The following is a 20502-nucleotide window of genomic DNA, read 5'->3' as shown; positions in this document are numbered from 1 at the left end:
ACTGCCGTTTAATCCTTTATTCTCAAAGCACTTAAAGCCCCATCCCAGTCTGGGTGGCACTGAAGCGACGTGCTGCACTGAGGCGGGAATTCAACGACTCCTCAGGGAGGATTTTGAGACACATTTTCTGTAGCACCTCATCAACAAGACAGTCACGGACAACTGAAAAATCAGTGGAATCACTCTCTGTCCAGATACTGCCCTGCATCTACAGACCAGTCCAGGTAACGTCACTAGCTCATTCCTAACCTGAGAACAGAAGTCTTTGATGCAGAATGGAATAAGCATCTTTACTGCATTTTCCAATTCCAGCCTATTCGCTCTGTGCGAGCAAAAGGCGACACCAAAGTCTCCCGTCCTGCCGCTGCATCCCAGGCCGCTCGAGTACCTGAATCCCAGACTCTTCGGCGTAGTGCAGCAGGCAGCACCTCTTTGAGGGAAGCAGACACGTAGCTTTAACGCCAAGGCAAAATTTACCATCAAATGTGAAATGAGTTATTGTTTTGAACAGCAGAGTGTGCATTACAGCAATCTGTTCCTGAACAGATACAATTTCTTCAACCCAGAGGCCGTCCCAGCCCCTATGAACTCTACATTCAGGTTTTTGGCTTGGTTTATATTTTGAGGGGTTTCTCTTTCAGTTCAATAGACCAAACCAGAACACTACAAACGGACAGAGTATGTTCTGAAACCTCAGCATCCCCCGTTAGGATCTGACTAAACAGTGCAGGTAAGTGCACAAACAGATCATTTGTCCTGCACCTACTATTAGGCACATTTTTCTACACAGTCTCTCAACAATAACTTGAACTGATGGGGACATTCACCGCGGTGAATTCCAAGTGTTCCGTGTCCTGTGTGTACTTTCAGAAGCTGTCAATAAACAAACTGATTTCAAAATGCACAAAGCTATTTTTGACCAATTACCCTATTTAAAAGAGCTTATCTGGGACATGTCATGTTTTCCCTTTTCCTTCAGGCATGTTTAATTTCCATGAGCCTGTTGTGGCTGTTTCTACGCTGTCTTGCCGTGGTGAGGCTGTTACCTAGAGACCGTGTCACTAACAGGTGAGACACCGCAGCCCATTACCTGTCAGTCGTGTTGAGGGCATCTCGGGAAGTCGACGACGACCTCGAATGTCCAACACCACTAGTCTGGGAACGTCTTCCTTTTGCTGAGGGTGTATCCAACGGCATCTCCCCCAGCCCCTGCACAGAGGCAGAACCGTTAATGAGCACAGCTGGCGCAGTCCCGCGCTGCTGCAGACGCTGCAGAAGCCAATGTGACACCCACAGGGCAGCCCAGCACCTTGCCAGGCTGCGCTCCCTCGTTTCCTCCAACACACCCCTCCCGTGCCCTGTACACCCACTGGCCACACTTCACAGCCACAAGTCCACATTTCTCAGCTGGTAAGAGCTTTTCCACGCACCTTCTCACGCAGATTGCTAACAGATTCCTTAATGTAAGGCAAATCCTTGGGCGGCACATACTTTTCAAGTGTTTTGTCAAAATCAGGATGAGACATCATAATGAAGAGCATCTTCCGACCGTAATACCTGCAGGGGAACAGACCACGACATGCACCCCCATAAACACGGCTTAGCTTTGCAACTCTTGATAATTACAGGTGTGCAATTCCAAAATACGAAAGCGTGGGAAGACTTATGTGTTTGTGTAACCAGGTGCTCTTTTCATCCTCCCTCAAACTATGCTTAACAACCACTATTTAATCAACAACCGAGGAAATTAATGAGAACAGTCTTCCATTTCAGCAGTCTTTAAATCAGCTGGACCTGCCCCGTGAGTCAGACAGCGAGGAGCCAGTGCGCGTGTTCCCTTCATTCAGCCGTTAACTCAACCGCGTCACTGACCCGTGTCCTTGGGGCCCCTCCTCTTCCTCAGCAGGGTGGGCAGGCTGCAGCAGCCGCCAGGGAAGCCCTGTCACCTCTGCTGGCCTAACAGCCTTGCCAGTGAACTGCTGGACTCCAACACCTTAAGGGTCTTTTCCAACTGAAATGATTCCACGGTTCCACTCTGTCCCTGCAGAGGATCACCCTGAGCTGCGCAGAGGTTTCAGCCCCCTGGAACGTGCCCATCTTAACCAGTAACCTCAAGTTGCGCCAGGGCAGGCTGAGGTTGGATATGGGGAACAATTTCTTCCCCAAAGGGCTGTGGGGCATTGGAACAGGCTGCCCAGGGCAGTGCTGGAGTCACCATCCCTGGAGGGCTGGACAGACAGACATGAGGTTCTCAGGACATGGGGCAGTGCCAGGGGTGGGGGAACGGGTGGACTCCATGATCTTGAGGGTCTTTTCCAACCAAACCGATTCTGATTCCACTCACCTCGTTTGCTGCGAACTGTCCTGTGCAAACCTGGCTATGGCAGGTAGCACCCGATCGGCGCCAGCTTTGCTTCCAGCCAGGACGCGCTCCGGCCCCATGCTCTCCAGGATGTCCGCCAGGTGCTGGGCTGTGCACCTCCTGACCGCCGAGTGCAGGTGGCTGCAGGAAACACAGCAGCTGAGCGCGGAGCCGGGGCAGCCCCGCAGCCGCAGCCGCGCTCTGCCCAGCGCAGCGCACGACGTCTCTTTGCCATTTTAGCAGAACCTGCAACCACGATACTGCTCATGTGCAGATACTCGTGCTGGCTGCATAGAAACAACATTGTGGAGCAAAGACAATTAACTTCATTTAAAAGGATAACGCGTTGGATTAAACGTCGTTACATTCACTTGACATCCCGAACTACAGGAATGCAGAATGGAAAAAGAAAACTTGTATCCTTTTTGCTTAAAGTCAGTCTCAACCTCTAACTGCAGCTTTTGGATTACTAAAACCAGTCGTTTTCTTTTTTTAGAATTTAACTTCTAGTTTTCCTTAAAATCATTTTAAAATATTTTAGGAAACACACTACTACATGTTCTTTCCGTCAGTTTTGTGAAAAACTAGTCCCTGTGCTCAGAAACACATTTTGTGTGTTTTATATCAATTTAAAATTCAACCAAGCAGTTTTCTATCAACTATCCTGCAGAGGTGTATTTCCTACAAAAGGGGCTGCTGGACATCTGTGCGGATGGAAATGGCAGAAAAGCTGGAATCAGATTTCAAACCTGCGCGTCAATCTAACCTCGTCTATCAATTCTGCGGCACCCGCTCATCCCACATTGTTGCAAAGTCGCACACAATCCTGCAAACTCAAACTGTTCTGGTTTTGTGTTGATCTTTGGTTACAGCCCCGCTCTGAGGACGCTTCAGCGCCCGCTCAGCGCTCGTGGGGAGGCACAGGATCAAAGGAGAGAGCTGAGGAAAGGAGCTGGGCTGGGAAAGCTCAGCAGAGGCTCCAGCAGCTGGACATGAACCCCCAGCACAAACCGGGTCTGCCTAACCCACAACGTTTGAACCCAGAACACAGCCCCGCTCTGGCTCCTGCTCCGTCCCTGCTCGGCTTACAGACCTCGCTACGCGGATGCAGATAAGCCCCGGCTCCCCTCGAACGCCTGCTGCTCATGCCAAGTAGTTGGACATGTTTTGTGTGTGCACATAAGACCTTAGAATTAAACACGACTCACGCAGATAAGACACAAGATTTAAAAAGTTCTGAAATGCACTTTCAGCTCTAGCCCTGCGATCGTGCTCCCGGAACAAGCGCCTATTCCCAGTGCCTTTGGAGCGGTCTCTCGCAAAAGGAAATGAAAACAGTTCTAATTGTTCTTGTCGGCAAAGTCAAAAACAATTTTGTGGCTGATGAAGAATCAGTATGTATGTCTAATGGGGGTTGCAAGTGTTAATACATCAGGCTTGAAGTGGGTCGAAATAGGTAAATTTTAAAAGGTCTTATGAATTGTAAGCAAAACGATAATCGTTAACGTGAATACAGAAGTTGTGGTGAATATAAGCAACCCAACGTATAAGCCCAATTTAGAAAATATACCGTGTGCGTAATGACACAGTCGTGTCAAATGGCACCTTTCAGTTTCATACTGAAGACAGGTGTCCTTTTTCTCCCAGGTTTCCATCCTGACAGACAGCCGTGTATTCAGGGCTGCGGAGAGGGCGCAGCCGCGGGAGCGCTGCCCGGGCCGGCTGGGAGCAGGGGCGGGGGCTGCGGGGCACAGCGCTGCGAGGGACCCGCCGCACACGCTGCGCCCTGCACCAGCACTGCACGTCTGCAGCAGGGCGGCTGCGGGGCACAGCGCTGCGAGGGACCCGCCACACGCTGCACCCTGCGCCAGCACTGCACCACTGCAGCAGGGCAGCTGCGGGGCACAGCGCTGCAAGGGACCCGTCGCGCACGCTGCACCCTGCGCCAGCACTGCACCACTGCAGCAGGGCAGCTGCGGGGCACAGCGCTGCAAGGGACCCGTCGCGCACGCTGCACCCTGCGCCAGCACTGCATGGCTGCAGCAGGGCGGCTGCGGGGCAGCGCTGCAAGGGACTCACCGCACACACCGCGCCCTGCGCCAGCACTGCATGGCTGCAGCGGCCACGAGATCAGTGCTGCCACTGGGGCTGCTGCAGACTCGCAGCTCATATCCGTCTGATGCCCCAAGTGTGCGAACACACCCCTGAGCTCACAAATTGGAGGGGTCAGTCTTTACAGCCCGTGTGTTTGAATCTGCCCCTGCAAAGGGGGATCAGATTTAGTGGGTTATGATCAGCATTGCTCAGCCAGGGGTTTCTGAGGAAAAGACGGGAGAGCAGAAACAGACCACGTTCCATGGTGTCTGAACTAAAGCCACATGCGGTTACTGTCGCTGCTCTTCAGTTCACCAAAACAACTACATGCCAGCATATTTCATGCATAATTTAAGTCCATAGGGCTGATACCTGCCTTTCAGTTTAAAGCTCAGGTAATTGCAGGATGGTTCTCATGGGCTTTGAGGAGACAGAATCAATATATCCCACAACAACCAGCTTCCCAGGAAACCAAATTGGAAACATGTTGAATTATGATTTGTAGCTGTGCAGAAACTTTAAAGATTGATTTATAATGCAGAATCTGAAGTATTTAGTGGAAGGGATAGGCCGCGAGAGATGCAGCCTATTAAATGTCATCTAAGTGATGACAAATAGAGATTAAGTAGGTCTCTGTATCTAACGTACTGGACTGCCTAGTGGCTTACGTATTGCTGTTAGCACGAGTGAGGAGATAAAAGAGCAAGATATTTAACAGGGAAGCAAGAGAAAGGAATGTAACTTCTACCCCAGGCTGAGCTGAGCTATGGGTTCGAGCCAACCCATGCACCAGAAACTGGGGCGTCTCATGGTCAAGGTATGCAAGGAAACAGAGGCCACCCCGCTGCAAGGCAGTCAAAACGCAGGCCAAGGAGACTCTTAACCAGCTGTTAAAGTCTAGAAAAGAACCTGAAATCAGTTCAAGATAGTTGCAGCTAGAGAACCGTAAGTTGTAAATCATCTTCCTCAATCAAGGGTGGTGCTGAAGAGCTGGAAAAGACAGGCATTGGGCTGCAGAGCAAACGGAAAACGAGACTGCTGTGTGAGCGTTGCTAGGCAGAACAGAACAGCAGTGTCCTACGAACGCTATACTGACAGTGGATAAAACTAGCAGTCTTGCAAAATGACCGGAAAATAGACCAAGCTCCAAAAATCAACAGCCAACGTTTCCCATAATGTACAGAAAGAAACAGAGAGGGCACGTTTTACTGTTAGGCCAGCAAACATTGTGGTGGTTGGTGGTTGGTTTTTTCAGAGCTGACTTGCTGTATTTTCAAATCTCTGCCTTTAGTATCTGGATTAATTTTTTTTAAAAGCCTATTATTTGATAAATTTAATCTATTCACAAGTTATGTGTTCAAAAAGTCTTTGTAAGAATTACCTTTGCCCTCCATTTATAAGAGAACAAAGTGCACGTGCTGGAGTCACATTAGTAACCATAGCCTTCAGAGCCTTGTCTACCTCTTCCCTTAGAAATGTGTTGGATTCACCAGCTTTGTGCAAAAGGACCTTTACTGCATTATCTAGTTCTTGATCCATGCTCGTTTTCAGGTGGGTGAACAAATCCCCTAAACAGACCACAGCAGCTCGAGAAACACCTGAGCGTAAATTCTTGACCTGCACACAGGAAAAACCCAGACAAACAATGAATAATGTTTAGAAAATGCACTGCAAAATAAGTAAAGCTTCATGTTTCCCTTTGTACGTTTTAAGTAACATTAAAAGCAACTGAGAAACACATTTCTGACTTGATTCACTACGCGTGAGAGTTAAAATACAAACACATGAAAATGTTATCAAGTTACAAACTACATTTTTTCAGTCTCTTAGCAAATCAAATCAAATCAAGTGTTGGTATCTGAAGTATGAGCTGCTTTGCTGAACGACGGACTCATCCTTTGGAGACCGTCCAACAGAGACAAGCTAAGCACAGGTGAACATACCGTTTCACCATTTCACAGAGCATTAAATACATACACACGTGTCTAGTCAGTGAAATACTCAGAGTAAAATGTAACCTCTTCTGCCACAGCCAGGCTGGTTTCGTGCAGCTTTGCAGCCAGAGCAGGCGCGTGGTAGGCAGACAAACAGCGAACGACGTTCAGACCTTCCATCTTCTTCTCCCTGTGCAAAACAAAATCCAAGTTCAAAACACTTGCAAGTTTTCCTAAAAATATCTAAACACAGAATTCCAAGAAAACAAATAGAAAACAGATTAGATGATAAAATCAAGGTATGACATGTAACGCAGGCAATTCTTTCAAAGCAAGCATTTCTCAGGGTGCAGCAGGACTATCTGAGCACCCGCCTCTCCCCGTCCTGCCCGCTGCTGGCACTGGTGGCCACACAGGACGGCTTTCCTCGCCGAGCTGAGCAGCAGCGCCGTGAGCCCTGGGCCAGCTGGGGAGCTTTGGGTGGCACAGGAAGCGGTGCCGTGAGCCCTGGGCCAGCTGGGGAGCTTTGGGTGGCACAGGAATTGGTGCTGTGAGCCCTGGGCCAGCTGGGGAGCTTTGGGTGGCACAGGAATTGGTGCTGTGAGCCCTGGGCCAGCTGGGGAGCTTTGGGTGGCACAGGAATTGGTGCTGTGAGCCCTGGGCCAGCTGGGGAGCTTTGGGTGGCACAGGAATTGGTGCTGTGAGCCCTGGGCCAGCTGGGGAGCTTTGGGTGGCACAGGAATTGGTGCTGTGAGCCCTGGGCCAGCTGGGGAGCTTTGGGTGGCACAGGAATTGGTGCTGTGAGCCCTGGGCCAGCTGGGGAGCTTTGGGTGGCACAGGAATTGGTGCTGTGAGCCCTGGGCCAGCTGGGGAGCTTTGGGTGGCACAGGAATTGGTGCTGTGAGCCCTGGGCCAGCTGGGGAGCTTTGGGTGGCACAGGAATTGGTGCTGTGAGCCCTGGGCCAGCTGGGGAGCTTTGGGTGGCACAGAAAGCGGCGCCGTGAGCCCTCGGCCAGGCTGGGGAGCTTTGGGTGGCACAGGAAGCGGTGCCGTGAGCCCTCGGTCAGGCTGGGGAGCTTTGAGTGGCACGGGAATTGGTGCCGTGAGCCCTGGGCCAGCTGGGGAGCTTTGGGTGGCACAGAAAGCGGCGCCGTGAGCCTTCAGCCAGGCTGGGGAGCTTTGGGTGGCACAGGAAGCAGTGCCGTGAGCCCTGGGCCAGCTAGGGAGCTTTGGGTGGCACAGGAAGCGGCGCGGGGGCCTCTCCAGAGCGAGGCTTACGTGGAAACAGCAGTTCCAGCTAACGGGCCCTGCACAGATTATACACAAGTATGGTTTTTATGAGTGTAACAAGCGATAGCCCAGGCCAGTGAGAATGGTATCGCAGGTTGGAAAACTGCCCCATATGCGTGATGTGTGAATGTGCTTGGCCTGGTGTGTGAATGAGTGGGAACGTAACTGAAACAAACATAACATCAGTGTGGTTTGTTTTTAAAAACAATTATTGGAAAAACATCTTATCTAACATAGTCCAGGCCCGTATCTGTAAGTCCTATAAACTGTCAATGGCTAGTAAAGGCCTGAGCCTGGCTCAGCTCTCTGCTCTGCTTCGCTTGGCACTCCCTGCTGAACAAGATTGTCTGTGTGTCCATCCTTGTCTGCGTCCCGCTGTGCGGCGTTTCCAGTCACTGCAGGCTCGCACAGAGACAGCCCTACAAGGCTCTCAATCCTCAATTTACAGCAGTTACACTTTACTCTAGACTTGGACCGAAAACAACTCTCTCCTTTTTTTCTCCTACATCACTTGCCATCCTCCTCACTGTGTTTGATGGTGCAGGTTTTGCTGCTGTTTGTTTCATGAGGTTATCCAGAAGAACGGCCCCGACGCCAGCGGCGCCGGCAGCCGTGCGCACGTACCAGTCCTCGCCGGCCAGCAGCGCCAGCGCCTGCGCCAGAGCCGCCTCGGGCCGCGCCAGCGGCTGCAGCTCCCACGGCGCCAGCATCTCCGGGCTCTGCGCCACCGGCGGGCTCCGCTCCTTGTAGCGCCCGCGGGCCCCGCGAGGAGCTTCATCTGCGCAGTCGCGAACCATAAGAAACAATTAGCGTCATCTGAAGGAAACAGTTAATCCAAAGGAAGGGAAGAAGAGTTTGAGGTAGCTTTCAAAAGGACAGCTCTCCCAGGTACGATGCATCCTGCAGCATCCCAGTCACGGGAATGAATTGTTTTGCAAACAACCACCACTTCAAACAACCCACTACATCTGCATTTGCAACTTCCCAATGTAAACACAGATGCACAATGTGCTAAAGCACCATATACTAAAACTCAAAGAGGCACCTGAGAAACCCTGGAGACCTTTGCCCATCGTGAGTGCGAGCTTCTATTCTGAAAAGATTTCTACCGGATGGTTTAAAGGCATTTCTGCAACAAAATGTTCCCAGAAATGTTTTTTCTGGAGACAGAAGGGAGTCAATTTGCCATTAATGTACTATACAAGTTGCTGAGCAAACTAGAAACCCTCTCGTGTCAAATATCTTCCTGACAAATTATGGATGAAAAAGGTTTGAAGGGAGCAGTGTCGCATTCAAATGCCCTTCACCACCCGCCAGGTATCAAACTACCAGAGCCCCTCAGGACTGTCCCGTGGACAAATCAACCATATTAAACTGATGGTATTTCGGAACTGTAGGAATCCCACTACTCTAAGAGTCTTTAGTCTGTTGTACCAGCTCACCAGGATCCAGTGGGGCTGCGCATCTTGTTTTCTTCAAACTGGATGTTCTTCTTAATGACGGATTCAAGGCCACGTTTTCTAACGACAAACATACATTTCCTGATGATGTTAATAGATCCCCACAGAGGTTTAAGTCTAGGAAAGAAAAGGAAATGTGCAAAGAACAACAAAAAATCAGAGAAAAAGGAAAAAACTACTATTTCCAGTCCTAATTTGTCTTTTGAAATATTTCTTAACTACAGTCTTTTAAGTATCTCCCGCAAGCCCTTCCCTCTCCACGTTACAAACCTGACAACCAACGGCTGAAGAGTCAACTGCAGTGTAAATTTACTCTAGTAATAACTCATGCCACACTAAAGAGTCACGATTTCTGGCAATTATCACAGAATTGTAATTTCCACTTCAGCAGCACTTAATAGTCTATTATTAAGACAAACCCTAATCCTCACTTTCTGTCGCTGTTTTCTCTGGCTCACTCAGTTGAAGTCTTTCCCAAGGGTTTTCTTCCTTTCCTTCCTGCTGTTCTTCATGACCCTGTTCTTGCTCTTCTCTTCTCTTCCGCCTCATCTTCTCCTGGGCAGATTTTGACAAGGCAACTTTCACCTGCGGAACATTAACGCACCGCTATGATCTGCAGTACAATGCAATGCACAAGTTACCCAATAACTTCTCGATATTCTCTAAGGCAAGCATGGAAAATTACTGTTTGTGCCCTTCTACGGAGTGAAGGGGAATCCCTGATGTAAATACTAAACCCGCCCTGCCATAGCTGGATGGGTACCTTCTGCACAACGAGCCGTCCTATGGGCAAAGGGACGCAACACTCCAGGTTCCAACGTTTAACAGACATAATTTACACCAAAATACCTGAATGGTTCAGGAATTCAGGTCTAAAAGCAAAGGTCTTTGTTTCTCCAGTGGTGCTGTATAGTTTCCTAGAGTTTTAAGTAACAAATATACATTCTACAGTAACGTTTAAGCACAGAGGGGTTTTTTAAACCGCGGTCTTTACCCCTTGGATCTGAGCCTTTCCTCCTGAATTATTAAGACAATTACAATTCCTACTGAAAACTCAGTAACATTTAATACGTTCCCCCATTTTCTCCTTTGAATTTGATCCCGCCAACTATTCACATCTTCAGTGACAATCAGAAAATTAAGACACTGTCTATCATTAACTTAAAGTTTTAGTAACATCAATAGGTTATTTCAAATGCTTTCAGAAAGACTGGGATTTTCATTTGAAATTTTTAACGTTTGTCAACATAATCAAGGACGCAGCACCACTCCTCGGGAAACCGTGCTCTGGGGCAGGTATTCACACTGTTTAACAATTGCTAGACAAATAATGCTGAACTACAAGAAACTTCTGCTTTAGGCTCAATATAACATTGCGCAAGCAGCAGAACCAGCAGCTGCGTTCTCGGTGTGTGCAAAGCGGGTAACTAAGGAGCACAGGACTGTGTGTGCAGTCAGCGCCTGCCCAGGGGAGGCTGAGCTTGGATCTGGGAACAATTTCTTCCCCAAAGGGCTGTGGGGCATTGAACAGGCTGCCCAGGGCAGTGCTGGAGTCACAGCCCTGCAGGGCTGGACAGATGGACATGAGGTTCTCAGGACATGGGGCAGTGCCGGGGCGGGTTATGGTTGGACTCCATGATCCTGAGGGTGTCATCCAACCAAAACGACTCTATGATTCTGTAACCAGATGTTGACAAATGACTTCTCATTGTTAACCCAGCTTTAGTCTTCACCTCATAATGGAACCCAAAGAAAAACATAAATTAAAGGACTTGCATAGCGCTGCAGGTCATCTGAGCTACGAATTAACGTATTTTACAGAATCCCAGAGTGTCAGGGGTTGGCAGGGCCCTGGAAAGCTCATCCAGTGCAATCCCCCCATGGAGCAGGAACACCCAGATGAGGTTACACAGGAAGGTGTCCAGGCGGGTTGGAATGTCTGCACAGAAGGAGACTCCACAACCCCCTGGGCAGCCTGGGCCAGGCTCTGACACCCTCACCCCAACAAGTTGCTTCTCATATTCAAGTGGATCCTCCTGTGTTCCAGTTTGCACCCATTGCCCCTTGTCCTGTCCCTGGTTGTCACCAGCAGAGCCTGGCTCCATCCTCCTGACACTGCCCCTTTCCATATTGATCCCCAGGAATGAGTCCCCCCTCAGTGTCCTCTTGTCCAGCTCCAGAGCCCCAGCTCCCTCAGCCTTTCCTCACACGGGAGATGCTCCACTCCCTGCAGCATCTTGGTGGCTGCGCTGGACTCTCTGCAGCAGTTCCCTGTCCTGCTGGAACTGAGGGGCCACAGCTGGACACAAGATTCCAGGTGTGGTCTCCCCAGGGCAGAGCAGAGGGGCAGGAGAACCTCTCTGACTTACTGACCACCCCCTTCTAACCCACCCCAGGTACCATTGGCTTCCTGGCCACAAGGGCCCAGTGCCGGCTCATGGTCACCTTGTGGACCCCAGGATGCCCAGGCCCCTTTCCCTGCACTGCTCTTTTTAATCAAACTCTTGTTTTCCGTAACCCAGAGAGCGCAAACCCGTACCCAGCTGTGTTCACACCCATAAAGCCAGGGAGCAGGACAATGCAATGGTGCTGAGTTCCTTACCTGTCTCTGGTTTTCGGGGTGGAACTGCTGGCCGCCGCTCCCCACTGGCTCCGTTGGGTCCCCCCCGCTGGCAGCGCACACTGGGGGCTGCGTGGGGGCTCGGGCACTGGAGGAGCTCCCAAAAACACCTGCAAGGCACAGCACATTGTGCCCTCCCCACAATAACCCTGTTATTTGGCAGAACTTAGTAAAAACTAAAGACAACCAACAAATGAAGAAGATAAAGCCATTGCTATGGTGCTACTGGTGCAAACTCCCACCCAAAGGTACTCGTACCTTACTCTGCCGAGTAGGACGGACACACGTACAAGTGTGCACGCTGGGATGGAACCGAGACCCAACCTTAATCATCTGCTGCCATTCCTCTTGTTGGAACCAACAGCATCTCCAGGGACTGCCAGACTCCCAGCAGAATTCCTGGTATTCCCGTGTGAACTGGAGATTGCCCCCAATCAACAGTGCTGTGAGGAATCTGCTTTTCCTCTTCCTGCTCTACCCAAGTACATTTTCCCTCATTTCAAAACTCTGATGAGCTCCAGGAGATAATTTTGGTTTGTAATACCTTTACCAACAACTGCGACTGCGTCTTCAGCCAGGACACCAGGGGACACGAGATCTGGATCGTTCATCGGAGGAAAACCAGACATGGGCTCTGCAAGACCTTAAAAGAAGAAATCACACAATGTAAATCATGTACTTTACGCTTTGGGATGTGTTTTAGTCTTCTAAAATGTCATCATACACTGACATTTAAATTGATCACTTATGAATTAGTGTATTTTCAAGTTACTGAAGTTGTCAGGATTTACTGAATATTGATATCTTCGAAACCACAGTAAACAGGTAGCAAATGAAATTTCTCCTAAACGACAATGAAGAAAACCCATGTTTGTAAGAGGATTTTTAAATCAACTGGTTTCACCAAAAGAAACACAAGTTTCTAACTCCCTCGGTGGGAGTACAGAACCGTTTCTTACGCAATTCAGCATAACTGAATCAGAACAGAACTTGCTCCAATATTTTCCCCCATCAGCACTTAATGCCGTGTCCCATATAGATCAGCAGCCCCTCCAGCTCCTCAGCCAGGCGGATGACAGACATCATGTGCTTCCACACCGGCCACACTCATTCCAAATAAAAATGATAGTTTGTGACAAGAGAAGGACACCTTTGCTTTTGCTATTTCACCCGAATCACCTGCTTTAAACGTTTCCCAAAAACCAGCACCCCAGCATTCCTACCAAACCTTGGGAACAGACAGAGCCATCAGGTTTCATCTTGAAACAAGAGACAGAGGAAAAAAAGTCTTACTGGGACAAAGATCTTCGTTATTCAATGTCTTTTAACATGTGGAATTTGTTATTTAGCGTTGTGTCTGTCACTAAACCGTGGTTACTTGATGTCTGTTTTAGCCGCTCCGAGGGAGATCAAACCGTGTGCTCCCCAATTGACTTCAAAACCCACCGAGCTTCTATACCATACACACAACAGCTCTGCTGTAGGGAGCAGTAGCTCCTACCAGGCATTAAAACAACACCATTAAAACTGAAATGTAAAGTATAATGCTTTAAGTTTCTTAATTTTACCAATGAACAACACCACTCGTGGAGCTGTTCCGTTCAGACCGAGATATAAAATAATTTGGTCCCTTTTTTCACACCACGTACTATTGCTTGACTTTTAATTTTAATTTGTCACTCTAATTTCAGTTAATGCCAAAAAAATCCACAATCTGTTAGAGTAAGGGGAGGGAAAGAGGAAACCTGGCTGAACACCTTGAAATGCTCTAAAATGCTATAAACCCTGTTTTACAAAAGGCTGTACATAGGCTCGGGTTTTGCCACAAATGAGAGCTCAGACAAAGAGCAAACTCACAAACCTCTCGACTGCTTCACACTTCTTTGGTGTTCCGTATTTTGACCTTTTAAAGGGGTACGTGACACGTCTCCTTGCTCCTTGTCCTCGTCGTTTCCGCACCCGCTGCCGCCGTTTGAACGCTGACCAACGACACCAACCTGGGACGTGCTCTTCTCATCAAACGCTGGCCGTGCAAGCGGAAAACAAATAGTAAAACCAAATTAGGAACAGTTTTTCCTGTAAACTACAGGATTCTCACCTGGTTCCATGCACACAGTAAACTCGTTTCAGAAAGCTGGGTATTTCAAGAGATGCTGAGGTTCTGTTCATTTTCACAGGCGGAAGCTTTCAGCCGCAGGTGAACCCAAGCTGAACATCTAACCCAAAGCGTGAACAATCATTTTTTAGTGTAAAGCCTTTCAAATACAAACAGCAGCAAAGGGGATTTATGTTCAGTGCCAGAAGTAAAACTTCCAGCTGATGTGAGCGGTTAAATAGCAATCTGATTTTTACAAGTTCTGTAAGTCTGAAAGTCCAGAGATGTTGAGATGTGACTGGTGTGATGGGCCAAGTGCAGCCAGAAGCAGGAGCAGAAGGCTTTTCTTTATGGTTAGCGCACACATCCCATGAGTTAACAGGTGCTCCCGCAGCAGCCTGCAAGCTCTCCCACAACACCGTGATTAACTGGCTCAGTGGGCAAAGTCAATGTGCTGCTCAGCACTTTGCACTGAAGGTCAACTCCTCACAGAAGTTCTTTTCATACAATGAATGCAAAATGCTTAACCGCAACATGAATTACTGTGTACGTGCAGTACTTGCTTCCTAATTTATGCTGTTCCTTGACAAGCTTGTTTGCTAATTCATCCTGAGGAAAGTGGCCTGAGCTGAGATGAGGAGCAGCAAGTTCAACTCCTGAAAAAAGATCATGAGTCTCAGTAGCAACTGTTGTTTTTTCAATGCGATGGCTTTGCCAATTCAGACGGGTAAGATGCCCTCCAGCTTCAACTGAACTCCACTTGGTAAACTTTCGGGAATGAATGCAGGGCTGAGGCTGCACGAGGCTGCAGCAGAGCAGGGCTCGGGGAAAGGAACCAGCAAGCACCTGGGTGACACGGCTGCCTCAGCCCCTTTCCTCCATCCAGCTCAATCAAAATCAATTAAACATAAGCAAGAACAATCAGTTCCTGCCCGTTACAGAAACCTGTAGTTACCTGTACTTCAGTGTGGGTGTAAAACACAACAGCAGCACTTCAATTTCCTACCAAGAAATGAACTGCTGGCAACGTTTGGACCCTTCCTGCTCTTACCCAGCTGGTGTCCAGTGAATGCTCACTCAATCCTGCCCTGATCCTGAGCTGCACACACTCACAGGTGGCATCTGCATTAACACATTTCAGCCTGACACAGAAAGACAGAAATCCGGGAGTTCCTTTCCACCTCTAGTACCACACTATAAGCCAAATTTGACCAAACAGGCTCCAGCAAGTACCTTTCTTTAGGCGCTGAAGGGACATGAGCTCATTGAACAAGAACAGATGCGTGGGGTGACCATTCTGCTGCCTCAGTGAAGCAGGACATACCCTGAAGAGCAGCGGGAAATACCTGTGCTGGAGCTGCATTCCGCCACGTGTGGGTCGCTGGTTCCCGCAGAAGATGCCCTTGCAGGCTGGGGTTTGCTGCCCAGCAGGGGAACGGTGTCTGACCTGTTAAACATACAACGAATTTTCATAGGAACAACGATACACCCTAGTCAGAGCCCATCTAAATCTCTGTGAAGGCATTTTAAATTAACAACTGCCAGTAATAAAATGAAACAGTCCCTGATTCACAGTAAGAAACATCTACATTGTCTTCCTCTTATGGCAAAAAACCCAAACCATTTCTTCTTCAGTTTCCAGGCTATAATAAGCAAACTTGATCCTTCCTCTGAGCTCATTCTTTTTCTTACTAATTTCTCTAGGCTGTGGTTCACACACCTTCTGTGGGAGGATAAAGTCTTAACGCAGTGTGTAGTGCACTGGGTTCCTATGGCTGCACCAGGGATCTCTTTTGATTTCAAAGCCAGCACAAACTACAGTAATATAATTAAGCAGCTACCGTACAGAGCGATTTATTTTTAGATAGGAGACCAAAAGCCAAGCCCTTAAGCAATCTGATAGACCACGGGCAGAAGCTGCGTGGGAGCTGCACTCACGTGACTCTCGCGTGGGGGCCCGCGGGCTCGGGGGAGGCGAGCGAGCCCTGGCTGCACACGCCGCTCTCGCTGCGGGACGAGCCGCGCGACGGGGAGCCCGCCGACACCTCCAGCCGGACGGCGGAGTCGGGGCTCTCCACATCCGAAACGCTGCTGCTGAGCTTCGCCCTCTTCCTCGCTGCGCTGTTCCGCACGGACCTGAGGGAGTTCTGCATCTGGACGGGGTTTGAAACAAAACGACAGGTTTTAGTCACTGCATAGGAAAAATCCTTTCTTAAGCAAAAGAAAGCACGTTTCTGAGAGTGCCGTTCAATTCACTGGAGCCAGTGCACGTGACACCACGTGGGTTATGCAATATTATAATGACCCCTTTCCTTGCTTTACTTCACAAGAATAATTACCCTGCAGGGAAATGCAAATGCACAGCGACACTGTATCCTGGCTTCACTCTGCAAAACACAAGAACAGATTCCTGCAAAAATCCTTCAGCTGCTCTTTTCTTTCTAAATGAACTAAAGGAGGGTAAGATGGCTCATAGTGCACACACCTGGGACCTCAGGCTTTCCACAACAGAACCGCACGAAGCTGCAAAACACGCAGCAGTGGATCCTGAAAACCGTGCCCGGCAAGCAGAGCTCCTACCCAAACAGGCAAGAAAATCTGTAATGACCAGAGCGTCGTGCTACTGCACAGCCTCTCCTCTTCTTGCTGAACGTGTGTGAACTACAACAAATTCTTCTGTCTGTTTCCCACCCTCAGTTCCGTTCAGCACTGAGCGGAGGGCAGAAGATGGAGACAGTCGGGCAAAGCCACTCAGTGCAACAGCAACTGCTCCCACACCCGCAGAGACCAGAGACAGGATTTGAGATGCAAACAACTTCTGTGAACTGTGACAGAACTAAGGATGCGTTGCATGGGATCATGTGGGGAAGATCACACAAAATCCCATCATACCTACGCTGCAATGGTTTTGATTGGTGCTGGTGAGGGTAGTGTGGATACAGTTCCAACTCCCCACCGTCCCTGGAAATAATCGAGTGGTATTAAATATTTTCCATGTCATGGCTTGAGTGGCACATACTGGATACACATAATGACCAGTGTGTTTCCAGGTCCAGGAGGGTGCTGACCCGCCAAGCCCAACGCCCAGCGTGCCTGTGTCACACGAACAGCCGCAGGGGACACCCCCTCACCCAGCTCCACATCAGTCCTCATTTCACTCCACAGAACAAGGGCTGCATTCCAAGAGCTGGGTCACAGTGCATGGCTATCAGCACAGCCCGCTGCAGCAAAGCCAGGGTGCTGAGGAAACTCCTGGGCTGAGCCAAATTAACCTTTATCATGGAAGTTATTTGCTATTTCGGGCCCTTTGTTATAACTGAAGAAAGGATTATCACTTAAATTTGCCGTGAAATTTAAAACTAGGTCAAAGCAATGCAAACAGAAGCTGCATAAAGGTCCAGAGTTCCGCCTTTGTACTACGGCAACTGAGAACATCACAACTTGAACTTGGAGGAAAATGCAGGAAATCAAGATGCCTGAACAAACTCGGGAAGTGTGATTCACCATCGGCTTTTCTGTCAGACACCCGAGGACCGGACACAAGAGGGAGGTTCTTCTCCATGAGAACAACCAGCCATGGGAATCGCCTCCCCAGGGAGGTGGGGGGTCTCCAGCACTGGACACTGGGCCAGCTGGTCTAGACTGGGCTTTGCCAAGAAAGGCTGGACTAGGTGATCCTTGTGGTCCTTTCCAACCTGGGACTCTATGACCTCATTGAAACCTCCTGTACTGATGACAGTGCCACAAAATTAAAGTCTGAAACATTATCTCCTGACACTTGTTCAGAAAGATACAATATATGAACGGTGAGAAGTGCATTATGTCACATTTAAACCAACCTCTTCTTGGTCCACTTCCTCGTCATCGACGTTCAGCTCTGCCAGATGGGCCGCAAGCTTCCCGTCCACGTCGCTCAGCCACACGTCCTCGCACTCCTCGTTCCTCCGCGTTGTGACAACGAGCCGCATCCTGTCGGGCAGGGGGCTGGCGAGGCGGGGGATGGGGGGCACGGGCCTGGCCCCGCTCAGCCCGCGGTGCCCGAGCAGGCTGGGCCGCGGCTGCAGCGCGGAGCGCGCGTCCCGCGAGTCCTGCCCTGCGGAGGACAAACGGACCTCAGCCCTGGACTCACCGCAACGAGCTTCACGTCTCGTTTCTGTGTTACACCCGAAAACTCCTTTTACAACGAGGTGAGAACAGAAAAACATGCTTAGGCACACAATTTTAGTTCCTATTATAAATGTGTTTTGTTTGGCTGAGTAGGAGCAGATTTGAATAAAGCCTTTAAGAAAAGCAGAACAGGTGCATATTATCTCACGTATTTAGAAGACGAAAGGAACAAAACATGCCAGTGTTTGAATCCACTGAAATACAAAGACTTCCCTTTCTAAAGAAGCCTCTGGTGAGGTGACGAGACTAGAGCAGCTATAAAACCCTCAGTTTCTAACAGAAATTCGGGCATTGCATAATTCCCCATTTATTTGCCACCACTTGAAACCACCCACGATGCAAACCTGAAATTCGTTTTCCTCTCTTGGCATCTCTCCTACCTGTGCTGTCTGCTGGCTTTTGAGCGAGAAGGTGCTTGGGTGCGCTGGGCTTGGGCAGCCCCTCGAAGCTCTTGAGCGGCCAGGAGCTGGAGAAGCTCAGCCCGTTCTCTTGGGGCCCGTTTGGGGAGCGGGCCGGCGGGGAGAGGCGCTTGGGGCTGTGCCGGGGGGAGCGCAGGGCGCAGGACGGCAGCGTGAAGGTGCCCTGGGTGGCGCTGGCACCCTGGAGGGACCCCGTGGGCTCCGCTTGATTGCAAACGCTTCTCTGGGACTTGCTGGGAAAACTTAGGCTGGCACAAACTGAGCAAAGAGAATGAAAACAGTATTTGCTGTAATTAGCCTCTTTGATGGCGCTTACAATAACGTACAATGAAATAATACAGCGTCTATAGATAGTTGCAACCGAAGGTCAGCATCTTACCCAAGCAAACAGATACAGCAGCTAACTGCGTTTTGCAAATCGCATTGTTCCTCACTCAACCGAATCCGCAACCCGATTTTGAACCCAGCAGCATGAACCGGCTGGCGCGGCAGCGCCCCAGTACCTGTCTGCTAAGGGCTGCGCACAGGGCCCACAAATTAAAGCAACGGTATGAGAATGAGAAGCTTTCCGTGCTCCAACACCAGCCTGTGCCCCACACCTCGCAGGGACCCGAGAGGGACGTTCACGATCCCGGGGGACGAGGCTCCAGCCTGGCCCTTGTTGGGACCTGACTGGTGACAGTAACAGAACTCTCTAAATCAGTTTGTCAAAACCAGTTCAGGCTCTGTTACACACCACCTTTTACATAGCACAGAGTCAGATACCAACCGTGTGGGTTGCAAACTCATAACCACAAACAGGAGGGAAGTACAAATCTGGCTGAACAGGGGCTGAACAACCTTTCAGTAATAGTTCTTATTTCTTAAGGCAGCATAGAAATAGAGGCATTTCCAAAGTAACATGCACTGACTTATGACAGAGTCAGAATCCACGTACCTTTGTCTTGCTGACAGCTATTTAATCCTAAAAACTGTAAACTGTCCACACTCCCGCTCCTCCTGCGTGTCTGTGTGCATCCGAGTGCTCCCCATTTCCCTGAAACCTGCGGCTGATGGGAGCCCAGAGCACCTTCCGAAAGAAACACAGGAATAACTACAGAAATACTTCACATATGATATTCGACAAAAAATACACCATAATATTTAATAGTGAATTGAGACTCTTTATCTAACTTCCAGTGTCAGATATAGCTACTTTCAAAGTATTTCATTCAGGAGTTTCCAAGCAACCTCACAACACTGTGCATGGGCACAAGCTGGAAAAACGGCTGGTTGTTCTTCCAGGGCTCTTCTCCAACTGAGAACTGCAGGGGTCCAAAGGAAAACCCAGAGCTGCTCTCTCATTTAAGATGTGACAACAAAGGGAAGACAAGACCTCAGAGCCCCAGAACACAGCGAGTGTCTTTAGTGCGGTGAGGAACGCTGGCGCGTGTCGGCAAAGCCGAGAGCAGAGCCGCCGCGGGCAGGGACAAGTCAGGCCCGGGCCTGCCCGAGCTCTTCACGTGCCTTTCGGCTATTCAAACAAATCACTGAGTCTCACTGCCAGCGCAAATGAAGTGGAGCGCTACCCCTACGCTCTTCTACAGACGTGGTTTGCAGAAGCATCCAAACATTTTGAACCTTTAAAACAACCTTCAGAGCTTACTCTTGGGACAGCTTTGCACTGCAGCTGCTTACGCAAAGCAACAAGAGAACATGTGCAAAGCTCCAAGAGCTGCGCACTGATTGCTCTTCTGAACAGCCTGCCTGCAGAAACACGACCTTCCCAACATGCCACCTGCTTTACGGTTTGGTGTTTCATACCCCGCCAACAATGCCGTGACAGCATCCTGGTTAGATACTAACTGCTACTGCAGCCAGCAACGTATTCCTGCTCTAAAGTCAGTACAATTCTGCGTCTCCTTTTAATTTAATTTGCTGCTTTATCTGTATTTTGCAGTGTGAAAGAATATGGTCCGAATTCCTCTGTTGCTGATCCTAACCCTGCAGAGCAGCAGACAGCTCCGTATCTCAGGATACAAGTCCAGCCAGAGTCCTTTCCTCCAACACACTGGTCACATA

At 49.4% G+C, this 20502-nt stretch overlaps 1 protein-coding gene across 5 annotated transcripts in view; it reads right to left on the bottom strand.

Annotated features, from left to right (window-relative positions):
* TOGARAM1 (TOG array regulator of axonemal microtubules 1) overlaps positions 1-20502 on the bottom strand; it is a 35098-nt gene that overhangs the window by 4004 nt on the left and 10592 nt on the right. Inside the window, exons 3-18 of one of the 5 annotated variants that reach the window (XM_080345778.1) lie at positions 19379-19534; positions 18403-18699; positions 17695-17948; positions 15794-16008; positions 15202-15302; positions 13622-13783; positions 12305-12403; positions 11743-11894; positions 9572-9725; positions 9123-9257; positions 8305-8458; positions 6475-6580; positions 5838-6073; positions 2345-2503; positions 1431-1557; positions 1091-1209 (exon numbers count right to left, since the gene is read on the bottom strand). In XM_080345778.1, coding sequence (XP_080201904.1) covers positions 1091-1209; positions 1431-1557; positions 2345-2503; positions 5838-6073; positions 6475-6580; positions 8305-8458; positions 9123-9257; positions 9572-9725; positions 11743-11894; positions 12305-12403; positions 13622-13783; positions 15202-15302; positions 15794-16008; positions 17695-17948; positions 18403-18699; positions 19379-19534 — 2626 coding nt within the window. The remainder of the gene's footprint in view (positions 1-1090; positions 1210-1430; positions 1558-2344; positions 2504-5837; positions 6074-6474; positions 6581-8304; positions 8459-9122; positions 9258-9571; positions 9726-11742; positions 11895-12304; positions 12404-13621; positions 13784-15201; positions 15303-15793; positions 16009-17694; positions 17949-18402; positions 18700-19378; positions 19535-20502) is intronic. The other 4 variants (XM_080345779.1, XM_080345781.1, XM_080345780.1 and 1 more) reach the window with 4 other exon arrangements.

Source organism: Nesoenas mayeri (genome assembly GCF_963082525.1).
Source record: "Nesoenas mayeri genome assembly, chromosome: 5".
In the NCBI taxonomy this organism is placed as follows: Eukaryota; Metazoa; Chordata; class Aves; order Columbiformes; family Columbidae; genus Nesoenas; species Nesoenas mayeri.
This window is presented reverse-complemented; position numbering and strand designations above follow the sequence as displayed.